The sequence below is a fragment of the Amphiura filiformis genome, chromosome 11 (genome assembly GCF_039555335.1).
Source record: "Amphiura filiformis chromosome 11, Afil_fr2py, whole genome shotgun sequence".
Lineage (NCBI taxonomy): Eukaryota > Metazoa > Echinodermata > Ophiuroidea > Amphilepidida > Amphiuridae > Amphiura > Amphiura filiformis.
Window position 1 is genome coordinate 39002546 of NC_092638.1, and position 21607 is coordinate 39024152.

Genomic DNA, 21607 nt, shown 5'->3' on the forward strand with positions numbered 1-21607 from the left:
TTTTGCTTTTTGCTTAGAAACGGCGATGCAGCATTTTTAAACACTGTACTTATATACAAAGTAAAATGCACAAATCTTGCATGTGTCAAGATATTTTATGGTTAAAATGCATCAATACTGATCGCTTGATTGAAATTTATATCATGCACTTTGTGAGATGATCTAGTACCGGTATCGTATAACAGATGAATCGTGAACATCATGAAATAATTTATTGTTGTGATGTACCGGTATTGAAATAACAACATTCATATTTAGCTTCTAAACGGTTCCAAAAAAGTAAGTCCCCCAAGACATTTTGGTAAATTCTCAAGTGAGCGGGTTTTTGTTGCTACTTGTTATCATCTTCATGAAATTTTCGGCCAAAAAAAAGTTGCATTTTTCTACATAGGCTTTTCATGCTTCAATTTGTGTTTGACAATTTTTCCCTTTAGTGAGTAATTTAATCAAAAATCAGCATAGTTAATTTAATTTAATTCAAGCCTTTCCTGATTTAGGTGTCACACATTCAAAAACATTAAAATGAAATTAAAATGAATGATACAGCTTATTATTATGTCTTTTAATAATGAATAGACCTTGCTTCATGTGAGAGGGCTTCCAAGTATCGTTCTTCTCTGCTGTTGGTCAAGCTGGTTCCCCGCATAATGCAGGATTTGCTACAAAGTCCTAAGTTGGTGTTGTCCCTTACTTGCCCGCTTGTAACAAGTTGAGTCTTGAACGGCCACCCATATAAATGATTTTTGAACCATTCAAGGAATGACCAATGAATTAAGTGTACTGGGATCCAGCATAAAAGATTTAACCAAAAATCTGTTGGTCCATTGGTTAAATTAATCAATGAACACAAGATCTATCATTGAAGTTACAGTTGTTCCTTCCTAATAAATTTAATTAGAATGAAAAACATTGTTAAATTTACGCATGTTAATGCATACAAAGAGTCAATTTAGAAAAGTGCAACTTTTGTTTATGTATAAAGTTTCATAAATTGCTCTATGATTTCTCACTAAAACCATAAGACATGTTCAAAGTGTGTAAAAATTAATTCATGAACATCTTAACTCAAAAAATATATAGAAATATTCCTTTTTAATTAATTTGCTTTAAAGGAGTATTTCGTGATCCTAGCATCCTCTTTTTATGACATTTTTCAGTAGATATCCACGAAAAATGCTTATTCCCAAAATTTCAGTTGATTCCGATTTTGCGTTTGCGAGTTATGCATGATTATGTGTATTACACTCACTGCTCCATAGACAATGTGTTGTAATTTCGTTCTGGCATACCAGAAGTTCCGAAATTCAAATTTCACGATATCTTTGCTAAACGAATTAATCTGCAAGAAATCTTTTGTACAAAAACATTATGTAGCCAGAGGTTTCCAGTGATATAAAAATCTCAACTTTTTTTGAGAAAAGTGGGGGGGGGGGGTGGATGATGTTGTGGATCACGAAATGCCCTTTTTTGAAATTCGCAATGTAATACACATTTTATGGCAAATCATTAACAATTGATATTTTTGATATTTAACAGTACTCGAAGTAAACTTTATAAATCTGATGATTTCTACCTGAAGTGTATGTAGGTGGGATGAAAAGCCGACGATCAATTGAAAATTTTGACCTTTCGTATTGAAGATATGGATTTTTATCCCAAAACACCAAAAAAATTAGGCCTTATTGGGAAAAAAATCCATATCTTCAATATGAAAGGTCAAAATTTTCAATTGATCGTTGGCTTTTCCTCCCAGCTACATACACTTTAACTTTTAAGACTATATCATTAAATTTATAAAATTTACTTCGAGGACTGATATCTCCAAAATGTGAAAAATATCAAATTTTAATAATTTGTCATAAAATTTGTATTATATTAGGTCTGATGTGCTCTCATGTCCCACAAAAATGCTGTCAGAAACGCTCAAAACGCTCATTCCAGTTCCAGGGATCTGGAATGAGCGTTTTGAGCGTTTCGACAGTATTTTTTATGGAACATGAGAGCACCTCAGACGTATCGAATTGCATTCTGAATACGAAGCATGTCTTTCTGATATCAAATAATTTTCATTTTTTGAAAATCACGATATAATACAAATTTTATGACAAATATTATTATAAAAATTTGACATTATTCAATTTGTTGATATATAACAGTCCTCGAAGTAAATTTTATAAATCTAAGGATATATTCTTAAAGTGTATGTAGCTGGGAGGAAAAGCCGACGATCAATTGGAAATTTTTACCTTTTGACTATTGTTCTCATTAGGGAAACAAAGCGTCACACAGTATTGTTACTATGCGTTTGCTTTGTAATATTTCATCCAACTGAAACTATAATAACTATAGCATTGCAATATCGCACAGGGAAATCAGATACATGACTTTTGTGGACTTAACACGGTTTATATGCTAGTCTCAGATTGATCACGCTGAAATTCTAAGCTCAAATTATTATTTTATATTTTAGCCCAAATATTTCTCATGATATTGATATACATATGAATTGTAATATCACAATTTACTATAAAAAATAAAAAAAAGCGGCTGATTTTATCCATGTTTAAAAACCAATAAATCTGTAATACTTAATTCAGAGTTTTTTTCTGCCAACAACAACAGTATACGTTCTGTGCATTGAGAATGTTTATAGTCCTTTCTCGCAAAGCAGGAAGTCATTTCATGACGTCAACTTTTTTCTAGGTCAAAACTGTCTCGTTCGAAGGAACTTAAGTTGGTTTTTGCGGAATATCAATTTTAAACGTCTTATTTTATCCAAAAAAAGAGTCATTTTCATTGTCCTCATAATATTAGCTTGCCAATGATATCTGTTGATGTTGGTTATTGTCGCGGTTATGATTGGATAGTGTTACATTTGGAATTCACAACCAGCATGCTCATTAAAATAAGCTGATGAAAACCTTTTTTTTTACAATGAGAAAATGATTCAAGTATATCAGGACCTTGCCAAGGGGATACACACGTGACACATCGTATCATTCACAATTAAAATGAATTGAGAAGGAAGAAATGGGAAGCCAGCTTTTAAAGCAATATTGTAACATTTCCACAAAAATAGTGCTACTTTTTTTCCACATAATGTTAGTTTTCACTGTCAGATGAAGTCTCACAAAGTGTCACAAACGGTGGACCAATTTAACATCAAAATGTCACAATTTGAGTTACTGTCCGTTTTCCTATACACAATACACAGTGCTCTTTCCCATTGACGCGTGACCTCTACAAATAGCCTACGTTAAAAGTATGGGGATATGCCTAGTTAACGTCGCTGTGTGAAAAATAACCGGCCAATATTAAAAGTACTCTTCTAAAGTTCTAGAAAATATAGTTTTGTAACATGTCCTAAATTTTTAGCTAATTTAGATGTTTGGAAATATGCGTACTTTGGTGTTTTAGTTAATGTTATAGGTAATAGTACATTGCCTAGTTAACGTCGCTGTGTAAAAAATAACCGGCCAATATTAAAAGTACTCTTCTAAAATTCTAGACAATATAGTTTTGTAACATGTCCTAAATTTTTAGCTAATTTAGGTGTTTGGAGAGGGTCGCACTTTTGTGTTTTAGGAAGGATATGTAAACGACAGATAACACCAAAAATATGAAGAAATTATTTCCAAACCGTGTTAAGTCAACAATCATTATGTTGCTCATTTTCAAGAATGCTGGTTTACAAAAAGCACGCCATTGTCTCATTTCGTGAACAAAGGTACACATACCATTGTTTCCTTTCGTTTCCTTTATAATCGGTTACCCAACTGAAGCTATAATACCTGCTTTATTGCGATATCGCACATGTAAAACAGACACTTGTGCACAACCAGAGAAGATCCGATTTAATCAGTTGGGCTGTTTCAATGAGTGTTATCTTGGTTTAATAGCTTTTAATGGGGTTTAAGTCCTGCAAAGGTCGAGATGAATTCTACTGTAGACATGACTGCATCATGTAGTGTAGTGCTAATTGGAAACCCCCCATTGCCAGGGTTTTCTTTAAGCATTTTGCTGAAGGGGTATTTTCAAATTTTTTGACCCTTTCAATTGTGAATTTTTCTTCTGAAGGAGTCAAAAACATTGCTCAAGGGGTATTTTTATAATATTATTTTTGAAGACATTTTAAACAATATGCGTGTTTTTGGAGCCATATAGGCGTAGATCCGGAGGGGGTGGGGGAATCTCCCCAAATATTTTGCCAGGGGGATGGTCCATACAATCATCCCCCAATTTTGACGCCTGTATGTGGGTTTCTGACCAAATTCATTTGGATTTGGATTTGGAAGATACCTTCTCTTAAATAACAGTATTGCGAACCACCAGCATACATAACTCGATGTAGAGAGTCTTTCCTATTCAGAGGAAATATTGCAATTACACACCTTATTGCCTTTTAACAATAACCATTGACACTAGCACATATCAGAGAAGATGTAAGAAAAGGATGGAGAACAGAATTATATCCTTGAGATAATCCCGTAGGTAATCCTGTTGCACCTATCATAGTCCTTTATTCTCAAGTGGTGGGTTAACCAACAATTAACAATGAGAGGAAATTCCTGAACCTAGTTCAGTTGGGGATGATTTGAAGTGACCGCCAATTATGACCATTTGATATTTAATACCAGCAATGTGAAAAAAAAAAAAAATAATGTAGTGCCAAAATAATGTACCCTTTTACGGAAGGAGCAAAGTTTAACAAGTTATAACTCCGCTTCTGAAGTACGAATGTCAGCGGCGAATGTCAGGTTATTATTTCCCAGTCTTTAAAAAAAAATGGCAGGCAGAGGTGGGAATCGATCTCGGTACCTCCAGGTTAAACAGCACTGTGCAAGACCACTAAGCCAACTAAATATCTGTTGTGAGATGTGTGACATTAATCTTTGATATTGCTTAATGGAACAAATCGTGGAATTAAATCAGTAATAAAAGAAGTAGATTCTTATATAGTGGTCAAATTAGATAAAAGGGGAAATATTTGTCCCTGCTCTAAAGAAAATATAGGTTAGAAAATTATCAAATAAATTTAAATTAAAAATTGAGATTTTATATTTCTTTCTTTCACGAGGCGGACAAACACTGTATAAGCTAAAAATTCGACCCTTATCACTAGATCCTGTCATAGCTCAATGGTAGAGCATCAGACTGCTAATGTCAATATCGTTGGTTCGAGTCCTCCTGCCAGCAATGATTATATTTATGATTTTAATACTACGCTACAATTTGTTCAATTTTTTTCGTTTATTTATTTATTTATTTATTTATTTATTTATTTATTTATTTATTTATTTATTTATTTATTTATTTATTTTTGTTTATTTATGTAAATAATTTGATATATTTGAAAGAGGTATTTGAGCAATTGAAATTTTGATTTTATAATCCTATGGGGTCATTTTGAACCCCATCCCCACCCTCCCAAATTGCCAAACGCACAAAACCTATGAGTTTGCATCATACATGTCATCATCATAAAAAAAAAACATTCTATGTATACCTGACGCCGCCGGCAACTAGACTACTATACAAAAAAATAGTATCACATCTTTCCTGCTCAATCAATATATTATATATTATAATACTTGCAAATAGATCATAGTTTACTAATCTAATCCTGTAATATAGACCTGTTATATCACCTTTACATGGTTTGTTATGGTAGGGATTAGTGTCCGATCTCTGTAATGTAATATAAATGAAGCATATTGATATGCAGGAAGAATCGATCAGGGTGCTATCTATTAGGGAAAGATAAACACTATTCAAAATATCAATAGACAAGAAGAAAGGGATGTAGAGATTTGTAATTGAGTCATGCATGATTTAACAGAAGGTTCTTTCCAAAACCCAAACGTAATGTAACCTCATATTTGGCCATTTTAGCCCCAAAAGTGCAAATTATTTCACAGTTTAGCTTCAAAATGGCAAAATTGTTTGTACCATAAACTTATTCTTTCTCCAAGAGGTGCTGGATTCACTATACTTCAAGACATTTTTTTCACCCCCCCCCCAGTCAAAAAGAAATCTATGCCATTGTTTGGAGCAGTGGCGGATCTAGAGCAGTCAGGGGGTTGGGGCAATTTTAGAAGAAAATAATAATATTTAAAAATGCCCCCTGAGAAGTAAGAAACTTTTGCAAAATGAAGACCTAATTGAAGCAATTTTGTGCGGCAGGTTTTCCCTATTATGGTAGGCCTATAAATTGTGTTAAAATGTCGAAAGCAGAAGTGAAAGTGGCTATTTGTTTATCAACTACGCAGGGTGATGTTCCCCCTTAGAACTTGGAAAATTGTGCAAAATGAAGACCTAATTGAAGCGATTTGGTGGACCATTTTGGACAAGTTTGAACAGTTGAAAAGCCGAAAATTGTGAAATGATGGTCCATAAAGCCTTTCGTTGTCATGTTTTCCCCATTAGACCTATATATAAATTGTGTTAAACGTAACATAGTGCCTAAATTGGCAAATGTCGAAAGCAGAAGCGAAAATGGTCACTTGTTTATCCACTACGCATGGGGTGTCTGAGGGGCGGGATTTTCCCCCCTGAGAGGTAAAATTTTACAAAATTCAATTTAGACCAGGCTGTAGATGAGCTAGGTGTCACTTGGAGCGTAAACTTATCCCATATGGTTTTTCTAGATCAGAATTTTATGAGGAATAAGAATATCTTGGGTAATAAGCCCCTATCCTGAACAGGCTCCCGCAAAAGGGGGGTTCTTTCCGGGGGTCCATTTTTTAAGGATAAAATATCAAAAGTTACGTTTAAACATAATAGTGTAGAGCAAACTCTTATAAATCTCATAATGTACACCCAATTAGTAAATTAAGCCCAACATATTTGATGTGGTAACAATCTGGAGGGTGGAAGAGTAGTAGGGGGGTCTCTAAAGGACCCCTATTTCCGGGGGGGTCCATTTGAAAGGAAAACATACCCTAAGTTACGCTTAAACACAAAATAGTATAAAGTACACTCTTTTTGATGCCAAGATTGAACCCACTTATTTAAATAAGCCTTTTATATTTGATGTGGTAACAATATGGGGGTGGGGTGTAGAAGGGGGGTCTCTAAATGGCCCCCTATTTAAAAACAACACCAGTGAAATTTGCCTAAAGTTTATTCTTTGTTTGGTATGACCAGATTTTTATGAAGATTAAGTATATCTTGACCAAGAAAGTCAAACTCCTTCATACAAACATCCAACCACCAACTCCCCACCCCACCCCACCCCAAACAGGGGGGTGCCATTCAGGTGTTATGAGCATTTTGAGAATATAATGTGTAATAATGTATGATACTGTAATTTCAAATAATTATGATGCAACACATCTTACAACCTAAAATCAAAATTAATGTTGATATGTTATTCCAAAACTCGATGGCAACAATACTGTGTGTGTGTGGGGGGGGGGGGGCTGGCAGAGGCGGTCTCTGAAGACCCCATATTTAATAGACGGGATGGGGTCTTTAGTCTTTAGGGAATCTTATATTATACGGTTCCAAGCATTTGGGTCCGTAATTTGTAGGAAAATACTTCATACCATTATGTTACCCTTTGGTTCAAATAGGGCACAAATAATTGTTTGTACTATAAAGTTTGCTTTAAAGTTCTACCAATTATGCTTACTTAATCCTCTGTATCGCTTGCATCGCTGTTGCCTACAAAGTCTTCACAATCATGATCTATAAACAGTTCTTGCATATCATCAGGCATAACCTTCTCGAGCCATCTCAGTTCTAGTGATTCTGTCCATCCATTGTCAGCAATGTTTCCAGCCTCATAACTACAAAGGACTGCTGAGCACCATTCTCTAGCGATAAAGTTTGATCTCAAAATATGAAGTCTCAGTGTATGCTGGCATGGTGGTAGCAATGACACATCAGTGATCTTGTTCTGTTTGGTAAATTTCCGATCAAAGAGTATATACCAGGCCTCGTTGACGCTTTTACACTTCATGCCATACAGCAAGGCAACATATTCTTCAAGGTCTGCCTCCAGGGTTTCAGCAGAAGACACCCCAAGATTGGAGAAGGTATCCAGGAATTTAGGCTTGCATTCAAGTAACTTCCAACAAGTTTGTTTACCTTTACAAAAAAAAGGAGTTGTAGTCATTACCTGTGAAGGCATGACACATGATGCAGTCATGGTCCATGGCAAAGGCGATTCGACCTTTGTGGCATTAAACCCAGTTAACAGGAAATTAATCCAGTAAATCGATTCAGTAAAGCAAATAAGCTCATGCATTCGATCACTAACGGCAACCAGCTTCGGTCGATTACCCCAGCTGCAGCGTGTGTAAACTCTAATTTGCATAGAGGCTGTACGTGAAATTATTGATTGGCTCCAAACAAAGGATTTGAACCGGTGCACGTAATCATGGCGCAGTGCAGTCCATTCAATCAAATGTTGTCATCAACCTATTTGATCGCAGTGCATTGTTATGTGTGTGTGAGACGAACTGTCGCGGTTGATTGCAATCAAACAAACGATGTCTTATGTATTACTTTGTTCCGTGATGAAAATCGTGATGTTTTATTTAATCACTCTCGAAAAATGTATTTCTTTTGTAGGCCTATTACTTTGTTTTGTGATGAAAATCGTGATGTTTTATTTCATCACGCTTTAAAACAAACGATTTCTCATGTATTACTTTGTTTCGTGATGAAAATCGTGATGTTTTATTTCATTACGCTCTAAACAATAATTATAGTTACATGCATTTCAAGAAAAAAATCTTATTAAAACGGTAGGCCCTATGTTGTTTAGAAAAAATGTGGAAAGTGATGATGATGATGATGTCGATGATGATGATGATGATGATGATGATGATGATGATGATGATGTCTCCAAAGTGTCCCGGTTTGTTTTTCTTGCCCTAAATCGTGCGTATCTATTAATAAGGCACTTCAATAATCAATAATCAGTCCGTGACGGCCTCCACTAACTAGCTACTAACTTGGGTTTATATGGCGCTGATATTTCATGTTCACTGTCACTTATTTATCAGAAAAGTGCGACCCTTTGTCAATCACCTACAGTACCCAATTTCGGCATACTATATAAAAACTCATCATAATGATTGCCAGAGAATAGTTAAGATGTAGCTTGTACCGTTTTTTGTGGCATCCTTCAGAAGTGAGCGGTCCGATACCAATATTTTCGGTCAAATCTCCATTCAATTAACACGGGGAGTTGGCTAGCTATGCCTTGCCCTCACTCATATTTTACAAAAGTGCGACTATTTCTGAACATCTAACCTAGCTGTAATTTTAGGTCATGTAAGAGAAATATATTTGCTAGAAGTTTGGAGAATAGCTAACATATTGGCTGGTTATTTTTCACACAGTGATGTTAACTAGGCAAGTGCCCATTCTTGCAACGTACATCATTTGTAGGGGTCACACGTCAATGGTGAGAGCACTGTGTATTGTGTATAGGAAAACGGACAGTAACTGCAGTATGATCCTATCAGCGATGTCTTCTGTGCTGGTGTTAGGTCTATGTCGCTCATTCTTAAAACCTTGCGATATGTGCTTGTGTTTGTATCTAGTACAACTCTTGCACCATCATCAATGAAGTGTGATAACGCTAGGATTGCAATATCTATGTCACCAGAATGAGATCGGATGATGACTGTGCCACTATCATTATTTCTCAAGACATGCTGCGCGTGCAAAATAACCTTTGTGTCAGCTTCTTCTTGTTCTGTGGTAAGTTCTGGGACCTCTGCAGTACCTTCTTTGGTCACGAGAGTACATTTCTGGTATGAAGAGAAGTAAACCTTGGACTCCAGCACCCTCTGGATAAGGTCAATCAGTCTCGTTTTGTTCTCACCATTGGAGAGGAAACCTGTGAAGTCGCGGGGCAACTTTGATTGGGCTGACCGCACTATTATTTTGGGTGTCGTTCCACGTCTATCTATCTCAGTTGATTCTAGGTAAGCATCAGCAACAATATCAACTCTCCTGCAGCCTTTAGGGATGCATGAAAACACCTTCAAGGCAAGAGCCTCAAATGTGTTGGGATACGTTTTAAATGTTCTAATTAACGCCATCAAGTCAACCACATAAGCAGCCACACTTTCATTTGCTGGTAGTCTGCTGGTAGGATCTAATGTGTCGGTAGGATCCAGTGTACTGTTCTGTAATAGAACTTTCATCAGGTCACTTTTGTCATTTTTCCTTCTTGTACCATCTGCATTTGCTAAGCTCAAGGGAATATGGAGACCCAGCAAACACAAAAACGTTTTAAATAAGTTATATATAGCAATGACTACAACTCCTTTTTTTGTTAAGGTAAACAAACTTGTTGGAAGTTACTTGAATGCAAGCCTAAATTCCTGGATACCTTCTCCAATCTTGGGGCGTCTTCTGCTGAAACCCTGGAGACAGACCTTGAAGAATATGTTGCCTTGCTGTATGGCATAAAGTGTAAAAGCGTCAACGAGGCCTGGTATATACTCTTTGATCGGATGTGGCATTGCTACCACCATGCCAGCATACACTGAGACTTCATTTTTTGAGATCAAACTTTATCGCTAGAGAATGGTGCTCAGCAGTCCTTTGTAGTTATGAGGCTGGAAACATTGCTGACAATGGATGGACAGAATCACTAGAACTGAGATGGCTCGAGAAGGTTATGCCTGATGATATGCAAGAACTGTTTATAGATCATGATTCTGAGGACTTTGTAGGCAACAGCGATGAAAGCGATACAGAGGATTAAGTAAGCATAATTGGTAGAACTTTAAAGCAAACTTTATAGTACAAACAAGTATTTGTGCCCTATTTGAACCAAAGGGTAACATAATGGTATGAAGTATTTTCCTACAAATTACGGACCCAAATGCCTGAAACCGTATAATATAAGATTCCCCTAAAGACTAAAGACCCCATCCCGTCTATTAAATATGGGGTCTTCAGAGACTTCCTCTTCCAGCCCCCCCCCCCACACACACACACAGTATTGTTGCCATCGAGTTTTGGAATAACATATCAACATTAATTTTGATTTTAGGTTGTAAGATGTGTTGCATCATAATTATTTGAAATTACAGTATCATACATTATTACACATTATATTCTCAAAATGCTCATAACGCCTGAATGGCACCCCCCTGTTTGGGGGTGGGGTGGGGGTGGGGAGTTGGTGGCTGGATGTTTGTATGAAGGAGTTTGACTTTCTTGGTCAAGATATACTTAATCTTCATAAAAATCTGGTCATACCAAACAAAGAATAAACTTTAGGCAAATTTCACTGGTGTTGTTTTTAAATAGGGGGCCATTTAGAGACCCCCCTTCTACACCCCCCCCCCATATTGTTACCACATCAAATATAAAAGGCTTATTTAAATAAGTGAGTTCAATCTTGGCATTAAAAAGAGTGTACTTTATACTATTTTGTGTTTAAGCGTAACTTAGGGTATGTTTTCCTTTAAAATGGACCCCCCGGAAATAGGGGTCCATTAGAGACCCCCTACTACTCTTCCACCCCTCCAGATTGTTACCACATCAAATATGTTGGGCTTAATTTACTAATTGGGTGTACATTATGAGATTTATAAGAGTTTGCTCTACACTATTGTGTTTAAACGTAACTTATGATATTTTATCCTTAAAAAATGGACTCCCCGGAAAGAACCCCCCTTATGTGGGAGCCTGTTCAGGATAGGGGCTTGTTACCCAAGATATTCTTATTCCTCATGAAATTCTGATCTAGAAAAACCATATGGGATAAGTTTACGCTCCAAGTGACACCTAGCTTATCTACAGCCTGGTCTAATTGAAGACATATTTGGTGCATCATTTAAACAGAAAAAAGGACCCGAACCCAATTTGCAAGATTTCAAACTGACACTATACAATACATTTTAGAGACTCACAATCACTAAAACATACATGGATTGATGCTGACAACATGTGATGGGCCCTACATATTGGGAGTAGGTCCTAAATGCCTTAAAAGCCGAGAATAAATGCACAATATCGGTGTTTCTCTATTCAAATCTTGCAATATCTGAACGCGTACGTTTTCAAGATTTTGTACGCATTGGACTTTGGGACTATGGATTTGAAGGAGTCAGAAAAGTGCCTGGACGCGTAAGTACGCGTGTTTTGTGCGTTAAAGAGAACCCTGGCGCCACCACTCTAGGACTACTGAACTCTATCCAGAGGAAGATCCTTGAATCATAGGCGTGAGCGAAGTGGAAGCAAATACAGAGCTGAACATCACATCTCTCCATCAATTTCTCCTCCAGTTTCTTCTCCAGCTTGTCCATGCTTTCACCGCACCAGTTTCTAGAACCATATCTACTGGCAGGACCTCCATTCACACTGCAGTTCACGTTTGGAATGTCTACCAGATTGAGAAGTTGGGGACATATCTGACAACGGCGCACCATCCTTCAAGAGCAGAGTGCACACGCATCTTATTCCATGCATGTCTGATGCTTTACTGTACCCCTTCGCTCTAGTTGTTCCTAAGCTGCTGTGAACCACTGATTGGCCTATGTGGTTGTCTTTTATAGTGCCTAGGTACTTATATAAGGTCTCTTGACCTGTGTCAGGCCTTATTTTAACACTTTAACCAGTTTGCATAGCGAATGTGCTATTAAAACAGCAACAAAAAAGATTTTTGAGTACACTTAATGTGCTCCTTCTCCCCAAGAGATAATTAACATTCCTCTGTCGACTTGCTGGAGCCTGGATTATAAAACAACATAAATTATCTGCCTTTTAAGTGGATCAGTCCATAAAGTAGAACGAGAGTGATTGGTGTAAAAAGCATAAGTGGAGAAAGTTTCATCTGTGCGAGGATTTGAGTGTTTGGTAAAAGCAGCACCATTTCTGTGCGAGGATTTTACATGCAAAGGATATTAATTTATACAAGTGTACAGTGGACTTCGATGAACAGTAAAGGATATAGATCAGCTGTCCAGAACATTGCATCAGAACTCTGTGATCGACAAGAAGAAGACTTTCGGTTAAGTAGGGATTATTTAAAAGTGTGATTATATTGCATGTGCATTTATTGTTCATATCATACTTTTATTTTTAAACTAGTATTTTTAACTAAAGACTCAGACATTGTTAATAATCAAACAGTGTATTGTTGTTGTGCATTCATGTGGATTTGAGTGGAAGGTGATTTTGACCTTGAGTCATTACGTTTCGAAACACAAGTAATGGAAAGTCCAGGTGGAAAGCTGACATCATTATGGTGTAGATAATTTGAGACATGTATTATTAAAGAAGGATTTTAAAAGGTATCAAAAGCATGGTCCCAAAGTTGGGTTTTCTTCGGTGGCACACCGGAATGGATTAGGACAATCTGGGGTTGACACCCTTTTCGAAACTGATTGCCAGCTACATAATACAGGTATAGCTCTCTGACGACATGACTAACATCTTAATAGCCCCTCCAAAGGAACAAGTACTTTTGTGGTTCAATTACCCAATTCTAAATGCGCTCGGGGAGTCGCAGAAGTCTGAATGTAATCTACACTTGCAAGTCAATACCCCAGCAAGTTGCCACCGCCAGGAATTGAACCCAGGACATTGTGCGCAAAAAATGAGGCACTTTGTTTTAAATTTATTTGTGGTTCACACTCCCAGATCAAAATGGCATTCAGTAAACAACAGAATAATGACTACAATTTCACAAAGGGAATTTATTATCAATGTACTAAATGAATGAATGTATTTAGCAACATAGCCTACATTGCTTTGTTTTACAAAACATGTTATAGCATTTAGCAAAGGGTAGAGATATGTGATGGAATTAGAATCCAATTTTGAATACCTGAGTGGAAGAAGGGCCCAACTCCATTAAAACTGTTTTTGAGATATTAAGAAAAACTTTGTTTGGAAAAGTTTTATAGACAGATTGTTTTCATCTTCAGACCTTTAGTACCTGAACATACAGTATTACATGCATTCGATATTATATATGATGTTTCCATGGCAACGCTACAGGTCTTAATACGAGCTGGAGTTGGGGCCTTCTTCCACTAATAATACTGCAAGTGCCACATGTGCCACATACGCAGATGTGTTGTAAATAGCTACAGAAACTTGGTAATTATCCATTAATTGTACAAGTAGAAGCATGTAATATGTTAGCAAGAAAGTTTATTGTAGTGAAAAGCAGATTTCATGGATAAACAAAATTCCTCTTTAACCCAAATTTTTGTGGAAGAAGGGCCCAACTCCATGGAGTCGGGCCTTTCTTCCATGAAAACCATGATTAAGTGTACATGGAAGACTATTTGTAAAGTGGATTTTGGCTCAACTTTCACACACAATGAAGAACAGTCTGCTGGCAATTAAATACGGGTCTAACTCATTTTTGTAAAAGGAGTTGGGCCCTTCTTCCACTCAGGTATTCAATTACCGGTACATGTATGTAACACAAAAAAGCATGGCAGTACACACACCCATACTGCCATCCAAACATACAGTCACCCATACAGCCGGGAAAGTGAGTATATAATATCCTACTTTCTGGCGAGACCAGGAAATCGAAAAAAGTGGAAGAGAAAGAATTTATAGGCGTTACATAAAACAAGTAGGCTATTGAATGTTTTTATTCGTTCCCTAACCCTAACCGCCTAAGGGCTTTTTGGCGACTGGAAGGGAAAGAAGGAAGGAATAAAGAGAGAAAAGAAGGAAAGAAGTTGTTTACTCTGGGTGGGTTTTGAACCCGAGACCCCTTGCATGCTAGGCACTAGGTCGGCGACACTTTGCCACGGGTCTTGGGCTTCGCTGGCCAGCGAAACCGTGCCTATATATCACTTAGGGCGATTGCGTCATCACACCATGTGGGATGCATACACGAACAGCGCATATATGAAGTAGTATTTTGTAGTATACCGTCCTGTTAGGGTTAAAGGTCCAGGTATTAAAATCATAAATTCACCTTAGGAGCTGTGCAATAATTATCAGCCCTTGGGGTTAAAATTTCAAATGGTGTGCCAAAACTTGCTTACCCATCCCTATCGGTCTGCCAAAGATCACTTCCCTCCACCCCTTTGCACATGCCAAATTTTTAGGATCCCAATTTGCAAACTTGCATATTTAAGCGTTTCCCTACTGCTTTCCTAAGCCTTTTTAGAGTGTTTTACTGAAAAGGTGCCCCATGAATGTGTGCCAAAAATTGCTTTTCCCCCTCTCAGCTTGCCAAAAATTGTTTGCCCCCCCTTTTGGCTCGCCAAAGATTTCTCCCCCCTTTTGGCCTATTTTACCCTCCCACCAGGGCTCATAATTTATTGCACAGCCCCTTATAATAATGAGCAGAATACACTTATTTAAATATAGATTTAAATAATAAAGGAATATAATACATTATTTACAAATTCAACATTTATACACAATTGTTTCGAGTGTGTGGTTTCATTGGATCATTCAGTTGAAATCCATACACCCCCATGGAAGACATGACCACCTTAATCTCCCACACATTGAGTGTGAATGGGTAGCTCCATTTGAAATCATGGGTAGCGCCATTTGTAATCTACACCCTCTTGGCGGGAGATTAAAGTCATGTCTTCCATAGGGGGGTGTATATGGATTTCATCTGGATGTTACCACCAAGAAGTATTACATACAGAAACAAAAAACATTCAAGAGAAAAAAAGAAAAGAATGAGCAGAGTGACAAAGACTGTGCTATTCCACTTAAAATCCACACACCACTGAGGAAAATTTCACTGTCTTCTCAATTCCAGTTGCACCGTATTATCAATCCAGCTGGAAAATATTTTATGTTAAATTCAAGTTAAAAATGGTTGAAGTGCATAAAATCTGGTTGAATTTTACACAATTTGTCCTCAGAATGATGTTTGGAATTAGTGGCGTAACTAGGGTTGGTAGCGCCCGGGGCAAGAAACAAAATTGGTGCCCCTACCCCCCACCCGAGAAAATCTTAGATGCGGGGGTGTGTGATGCCACAAAATATTTTTTTAAGTGAGGCCTATTTGGCACCCCCTAGTAGTAGCGCCCGAGGCATGTTGCCCTTGCCCCCTAGTTACACCACTGTTTGGAATTCCAAAATCTTCCACAGCTTTGCCACTTTTTTATGAATTATTGGAGCTGAAATTGATTAAACTTTTGAATTTGGTTGGAATTCTAAAATCTTCCTCAGTGGGGGTGTGGATTTCAAATGGATTAGCCCATTTCTATTATGGGACAAAAATAGTATCTTTAAAAAAATAAAGTAATGCAATATACATCTTCTGTAGGACTAGTACCAGTTCCTTGTGCGGTGGGTGGGGTGTGCAGTCTTCGTGCGCACAGCTCCTCATTCAGTGGCGGTGCCAGGAAGTTTTTTTCGGGGCAAAGTGAATTTCAGGGGAGGCAAAAAGTGGAAATTTACGTGATTTGGGGGTTTTGCCTCAAAAGTGGGGGGGGGGGGCAAGAAAAATATTTGGGGCAAATGCCCCCCTTGCCCCACCCCCACCCCCGTCACTGTCCGCATTGAACAAGTGTTGGTCTTCCGAAGTGAGGCAAGATATTACACTAAAATGTATATGCATGGTTGTACCTTTAATATATGACATATATTTTTTTTAAATCAAGTTGGATTACACTATAGACCTCATGGAATTTTGAAAAACAAGCAATGATCAATTTGACCAAATCACTAATATGTTGAGATGATAAATTAAATAAACTAAATAACACCAAAGAAAATAGAACTTCCTACTGCGCCCAAGTGTAAAGTTGCGAGATATTTAGGCCAAAAAAAAAAAATGTTTGTCTCAAAGCTCACGAGAAATTTAAAAACAAATGCGAAATGTGATTTTTTTATTATTTTTTATTCCCGACTTTTTCATGGTATTTTGAGAAAAAGTCTGATTTTCACCGATTTTTCTGGAATAAAAAAATTTCCGTATTTCTTTTTGTCAAATCGTGCGATTTTACAAGCGCGTCGCGCAAGCTTTGAGACAAACCTTTTTTTTTTTGCCTTACCACATTGAATTGTCGCTCATGTGCCAATGATTTTCACGGAGAAAACTTAAATTAAATAAATGCCCCCAACTACCCCTGAAACAAACAATTTCCATGCTATCTTGTGAAAGTAAGCTTACCACAGTCCACACATGATGGTATCATAAAACCAGGAAGTGGACCGTAAGTCATTGATCCTAAGTTCATAGTTCATAATTTTGGTGTGATTTTGTGATTTTTAAGTTTACTTCACATTTTTTCTGGGAATTGAGTGTTGTAAAAATGACCTCTAATAAATGCCCCAATTTTCAAAAATTTCAGACCTGGGGTTGTTCATAGAGGATATAAATACCGTACATGTATATCAGTTTTTGTATCTGGAATCATCAAATAAGGATGAGCATTTTTATTCCTCAACTTCTAGCAAAGATAACCAGTGGCATATAGTGGGTCATCATATTGGGGAGTCACCGACCATGATTGGGGGGTGGGGGTACCGGGTCTGATTGGAGGGACACAAGCCATTTTTTGGCAATTTTCCTATGGGATTTTCTAAATTTTGCATAACATAACAACACAACAGGCAAATCAATTCATTATTGTAAAAATGGAAATTTTTGTGGAACATTTATTCAGAAGCTTCCTTTTCAGGCTCAACAAAGCTACCATGAAAATAAAGTCTATGCAAAGAAACTCAAAATCGTGAATTTAAAAACCAAGTGCGAAAAATGACACATGAAAAACTATCATTTCTACAGTATTCCTATAGGATGGAGCATGATAAAATTTCACATTTCGGAGAGAATCCATGTTTCTGCAACATGGAATTTTCGCTAATTAGTACATTTCCTTATAAAAACCTATGAAAAATATTATTGTCCATGAAAATTTTGCAAATAAACTACACTCACAAAATCTTCATTCACGCAAACATTGGGCTATTCCATTTAAAATCCACACTATCCCTGTGCAAGATTTTGGAAATATCTTCCACAGAAGGAGTCTAAATTACAAATAGAATGAGCACATAAAGCAGCTCTATTTGAATTTCATACACCCTCTGAGAAAGAGTCAACCTGAATCTTCCATGGAGGGAGGGTGAGTTTCAAATAGACTTGGTTAATTTGCTAATTCCATTTGAAATTCCACAGGGGCCGTGTGGATTTTAAATGGAATAGCCCATTTCATGCTTCAGTACATGGAAATACAATATACAATAGTTTACTGTTAAAAATACAATATATTTGGCATGATTTTTGCTTGTAAACTTTTCAAATGCAAAGTTTTGCAAAGCTAGCACCAATTTATTTTTTAGACAACTGAGTAATTCCCGTGTTCACCAGGTATTAGGAGCTCAAATTTGCCATCATTTTCAACTCTGTGTGCAAAGGACGGTTTCTTGTAGCTGTAAAAGAAAACAGGAAAGAAAACTTGTATTAGTTCAATTATTCATGCAGGCCTGTAACTTTGGGGTGGGGTGGAGGTTGACCCCAAAAGGCCCATTTGCGAGCATAGCAAGCAAAAGAGGGTTTTTTTAAATGCTTTCTTTTGTCCAAAAAGGTCCAAATTAAAAAAAACATCTAATTTTTCAAAATCTGCCCTCCGAAGCTCATTTTTTCAAAATCAGCCCCCAAATCAATCCTGATTATGGACCTGTATTCATATTGCTTAATTGCATGATATAACTGAGTAACCAATCAAGATTGAGCTTTTACATCTTTTAGTAATTTTACTCCTCTAGTCATAGTGGCCATTGGTTAATTGCATGATCATCTGAGTAACCAATCAAGATTGAGCTTTTAGATCTTTTAGTAATTTTACTACTCTACAGTCATAGTGGCCATTCTTAACCAATCAAAATAGACTTACAATTTGAGGAAGAGTGAGGACAGCACCACAGATACGGAGGACGTTGCCATGGCAGCAGATGCCATCCATGGTTGCAGAAAGACACCCCAATAATACAATGCACCTGCAAAACACAAAATGAAGAGGTCTATTGCTATCATATCAAATCATACTTTGTCAGGAGAAATATATTTTAAGCAATATTTAAACAGGTGAACACCTGTTTTTTCTAAATTTATTCATGATTGTAATGTAGTAACATACGCTGCAAAAATCAAGGCTTTAAAATGCTGTATCTAAAGTGACTAAATCGTGAGATTTTGAATAAAATTATGATTAGAGGAAGAGTTTGAGGCATTGCACCACTGATTAGCTGAGGCACAGCGATACTTCCCTACCCAAAAAATAGCGCCATCTCTTGATATACTGATATTAGGGTTGGGCGAATCACCATAATTTTTTTGAAACAAGTTGTTTCTATGGCCAAATATGCCGTAGAACACGAATCTGCCAAAATTTTGACCTCCGATGACGTTTGACCCTGTACTGTTCAAAAATTCAAAATGGCTGCCAAATAACATATTTTTGCTTGTTTGTGGCATATTTTAATAGATAAAGAGCTTCAGTATGTCTTTTTGTATGTTTTGGGGTAGAGGAACACCGATTTGACACTTTTGAGATGATTATCTGTACCTTGTACAAGTTCAGTCGCCAAAAAATTCAAAATGGCCGCCAAAATGACGTCATTTTGCTTGTAATACCATATTTTAATAGATACATGGCTTCAAATAAGTCGTTTTATATGTTTTTGGGTTTGGGATCACAACTGTGACACTTATAACAAGATTTGGAGTATTCTGTACGAGTTATCAGTTGCCAGAAATTCAAAATGGCTGCCAAAATGAAGTCATTTGTTTGTCAAAAGCATATGTTCACAGATACATCGGCTACAAATCATGTCTTTATCTATGTTTTGATGTTGGGGAACACAAATTAGCGACTAAGTAGTCTTAATTAGCAGTACCATATACGGATTAGCAGTACCATTTACTTAATTAACAGTACCATGTACGGATTGTGAGCTGCTAGCATTGAATATCATCCACTTTTGTTGAAGAAAACTGCTGAAATTTACTTCTCTAAAGGAGTAGAAATATAAACAGGATTATAATTTACATGTATTTACATAGTATGTCATTGCATTTGTAATTTCTAGTAACTGTGAGCAACCTGCATTTTGTACTAGAATATTTATCAACAAAGCATCAATATGCTGACAAGTTTGATTCACCATTTTGAATCTATTGTTCACTTTCATTTGTCGCATTTGGTGAATATCTGGGGCTACTTTAACCCCTGAGGTAGCCAAATTTGCTAAGTAGTACTTTTTCAGTTAAGTGTGCAATGATGATATTGATAGAATCCTGTGTCACAGGGCCTTGGTGGCTCTTATACATGCATCTAGAAGTTTCATGGTTCTAGAAAGTTTCTTCCTTTTCAGTTCTGCTAGGGTGAGTCGCTTTGATATTTTAATTGTCTGCAGGTAATTGGACCCTGTCTCCTTAACATTTTAAACACTGTCAGAACCCATTTCCATTTTCGGCATTTATCAGCATTGTTAAGTGAATGACTGGTCCAACACCACCAGCCGATTCATTGTGACTATGTTTTTACGAGAATGGGTTTGAACTGACATGACTGACGTGGATGCACCACTTGCGACAATGCTCATATCATGCATCTGATGAAGTCTTCAGAAATATTGAACAGAAAATTGGGAGTTCAGAAGCCACATCTATTGTCTATACATTGACCCTTATTAGATTTCGAAGCCACTATCTCCAAGTCATGCACCTCACTGCATATTCCTCTAGATTGAATACACTACATGGATGGAGACAGCAGGTATCGACCATACTGGCTTCAATGGGTTCACTGCAAATAGATTGGTAGAATTGCTGAAATTGCAAAGGAGTTCTTGTGTCGTCAGCAGTTTATATCATAGACGTCTTTTATGCTTTCGTTGATATCAACCTTTAAATAAATTACTTTTGGCAGTGTCCACTGTCCACGTACATGCAGAACGATTGATTCCTGCGTTGTTCTGAGATCTATTCTCAACTGGATGAAGCTTTCATTTTCCCACTGATGGATCTCCTGGAAATAGATGCCATGTTGGCAAAAGTGGACAGAATGGGATACATTCATTTTTTGAGCAAAGGTTACCTGAACTGAAACAAATCAGAGATGATTCCATGGTTGCAGATGATGGCCAGTCAAGCAGACTTTATGGAGCAGTACTTTATAATGAGGTGATTGATACGTTGGAGAGACAGTTATCTGAATTAGCATTCTGTCAAAGCTTTAGACATTGATGAAGCTAAGATGTAATTCGTTCCTCTGAAAAATCTAGGATGTGAAGTAGCATTTGCTAAATTGGACGTTCGCATTGTAGCAAGTGGTGAATATTTAGTGCAAAGAACTGAGACAGTCCATGAGAGTCCATTCAAAATGGTGTGAAACTAGAATCAACCTTGTCAGCAGATATTGATGCTTTGTTGAAAAATATCCTAGTGTAATACAAAATGCAGTCGCTCACAGTTACTAGAAATTACAAATGCAATAACACCTTAGATTTCAGCAGTTTTCCTCAACAAAATTGGATGATATTCAATGCTGACGACACATAATTTGTATATGGTACTGCTAATTATGTTAAAAGTGTTTATTTTGTATTCCTCTACATAAATAAAGACATACTTGTAACCATGTTTTTGTCAAAATGTTCTATTACAAGCAAAATGAGC

The 21607-nt window shown here is 36.9% G+C and overlaps 1 protein-coding gene across 1 annotated transcript in view; it reads right to left on the reverse strand.

Moving 5' to 3' along the window:
• Positions 1-16917: 16917 nt before the first annotated feature.
• LOC140164823 (copper-transporting ATPase 2-like) overlaps positions 16918-21607 on the reverse strand; it is a 60697-nt gene continuing 56007 nt past the window's right edge. The window contains 2 exon segments of the mRNA XM_072188197.1: positions 16918-18357; positions 18822-18924. Of these exon segments, the coding sequence (XP_072044298.1) occupies positions 18264-18357; positions 18822-18924 (197 nt within the window). The 3' untranslated portion in view covers positions 16918-18263.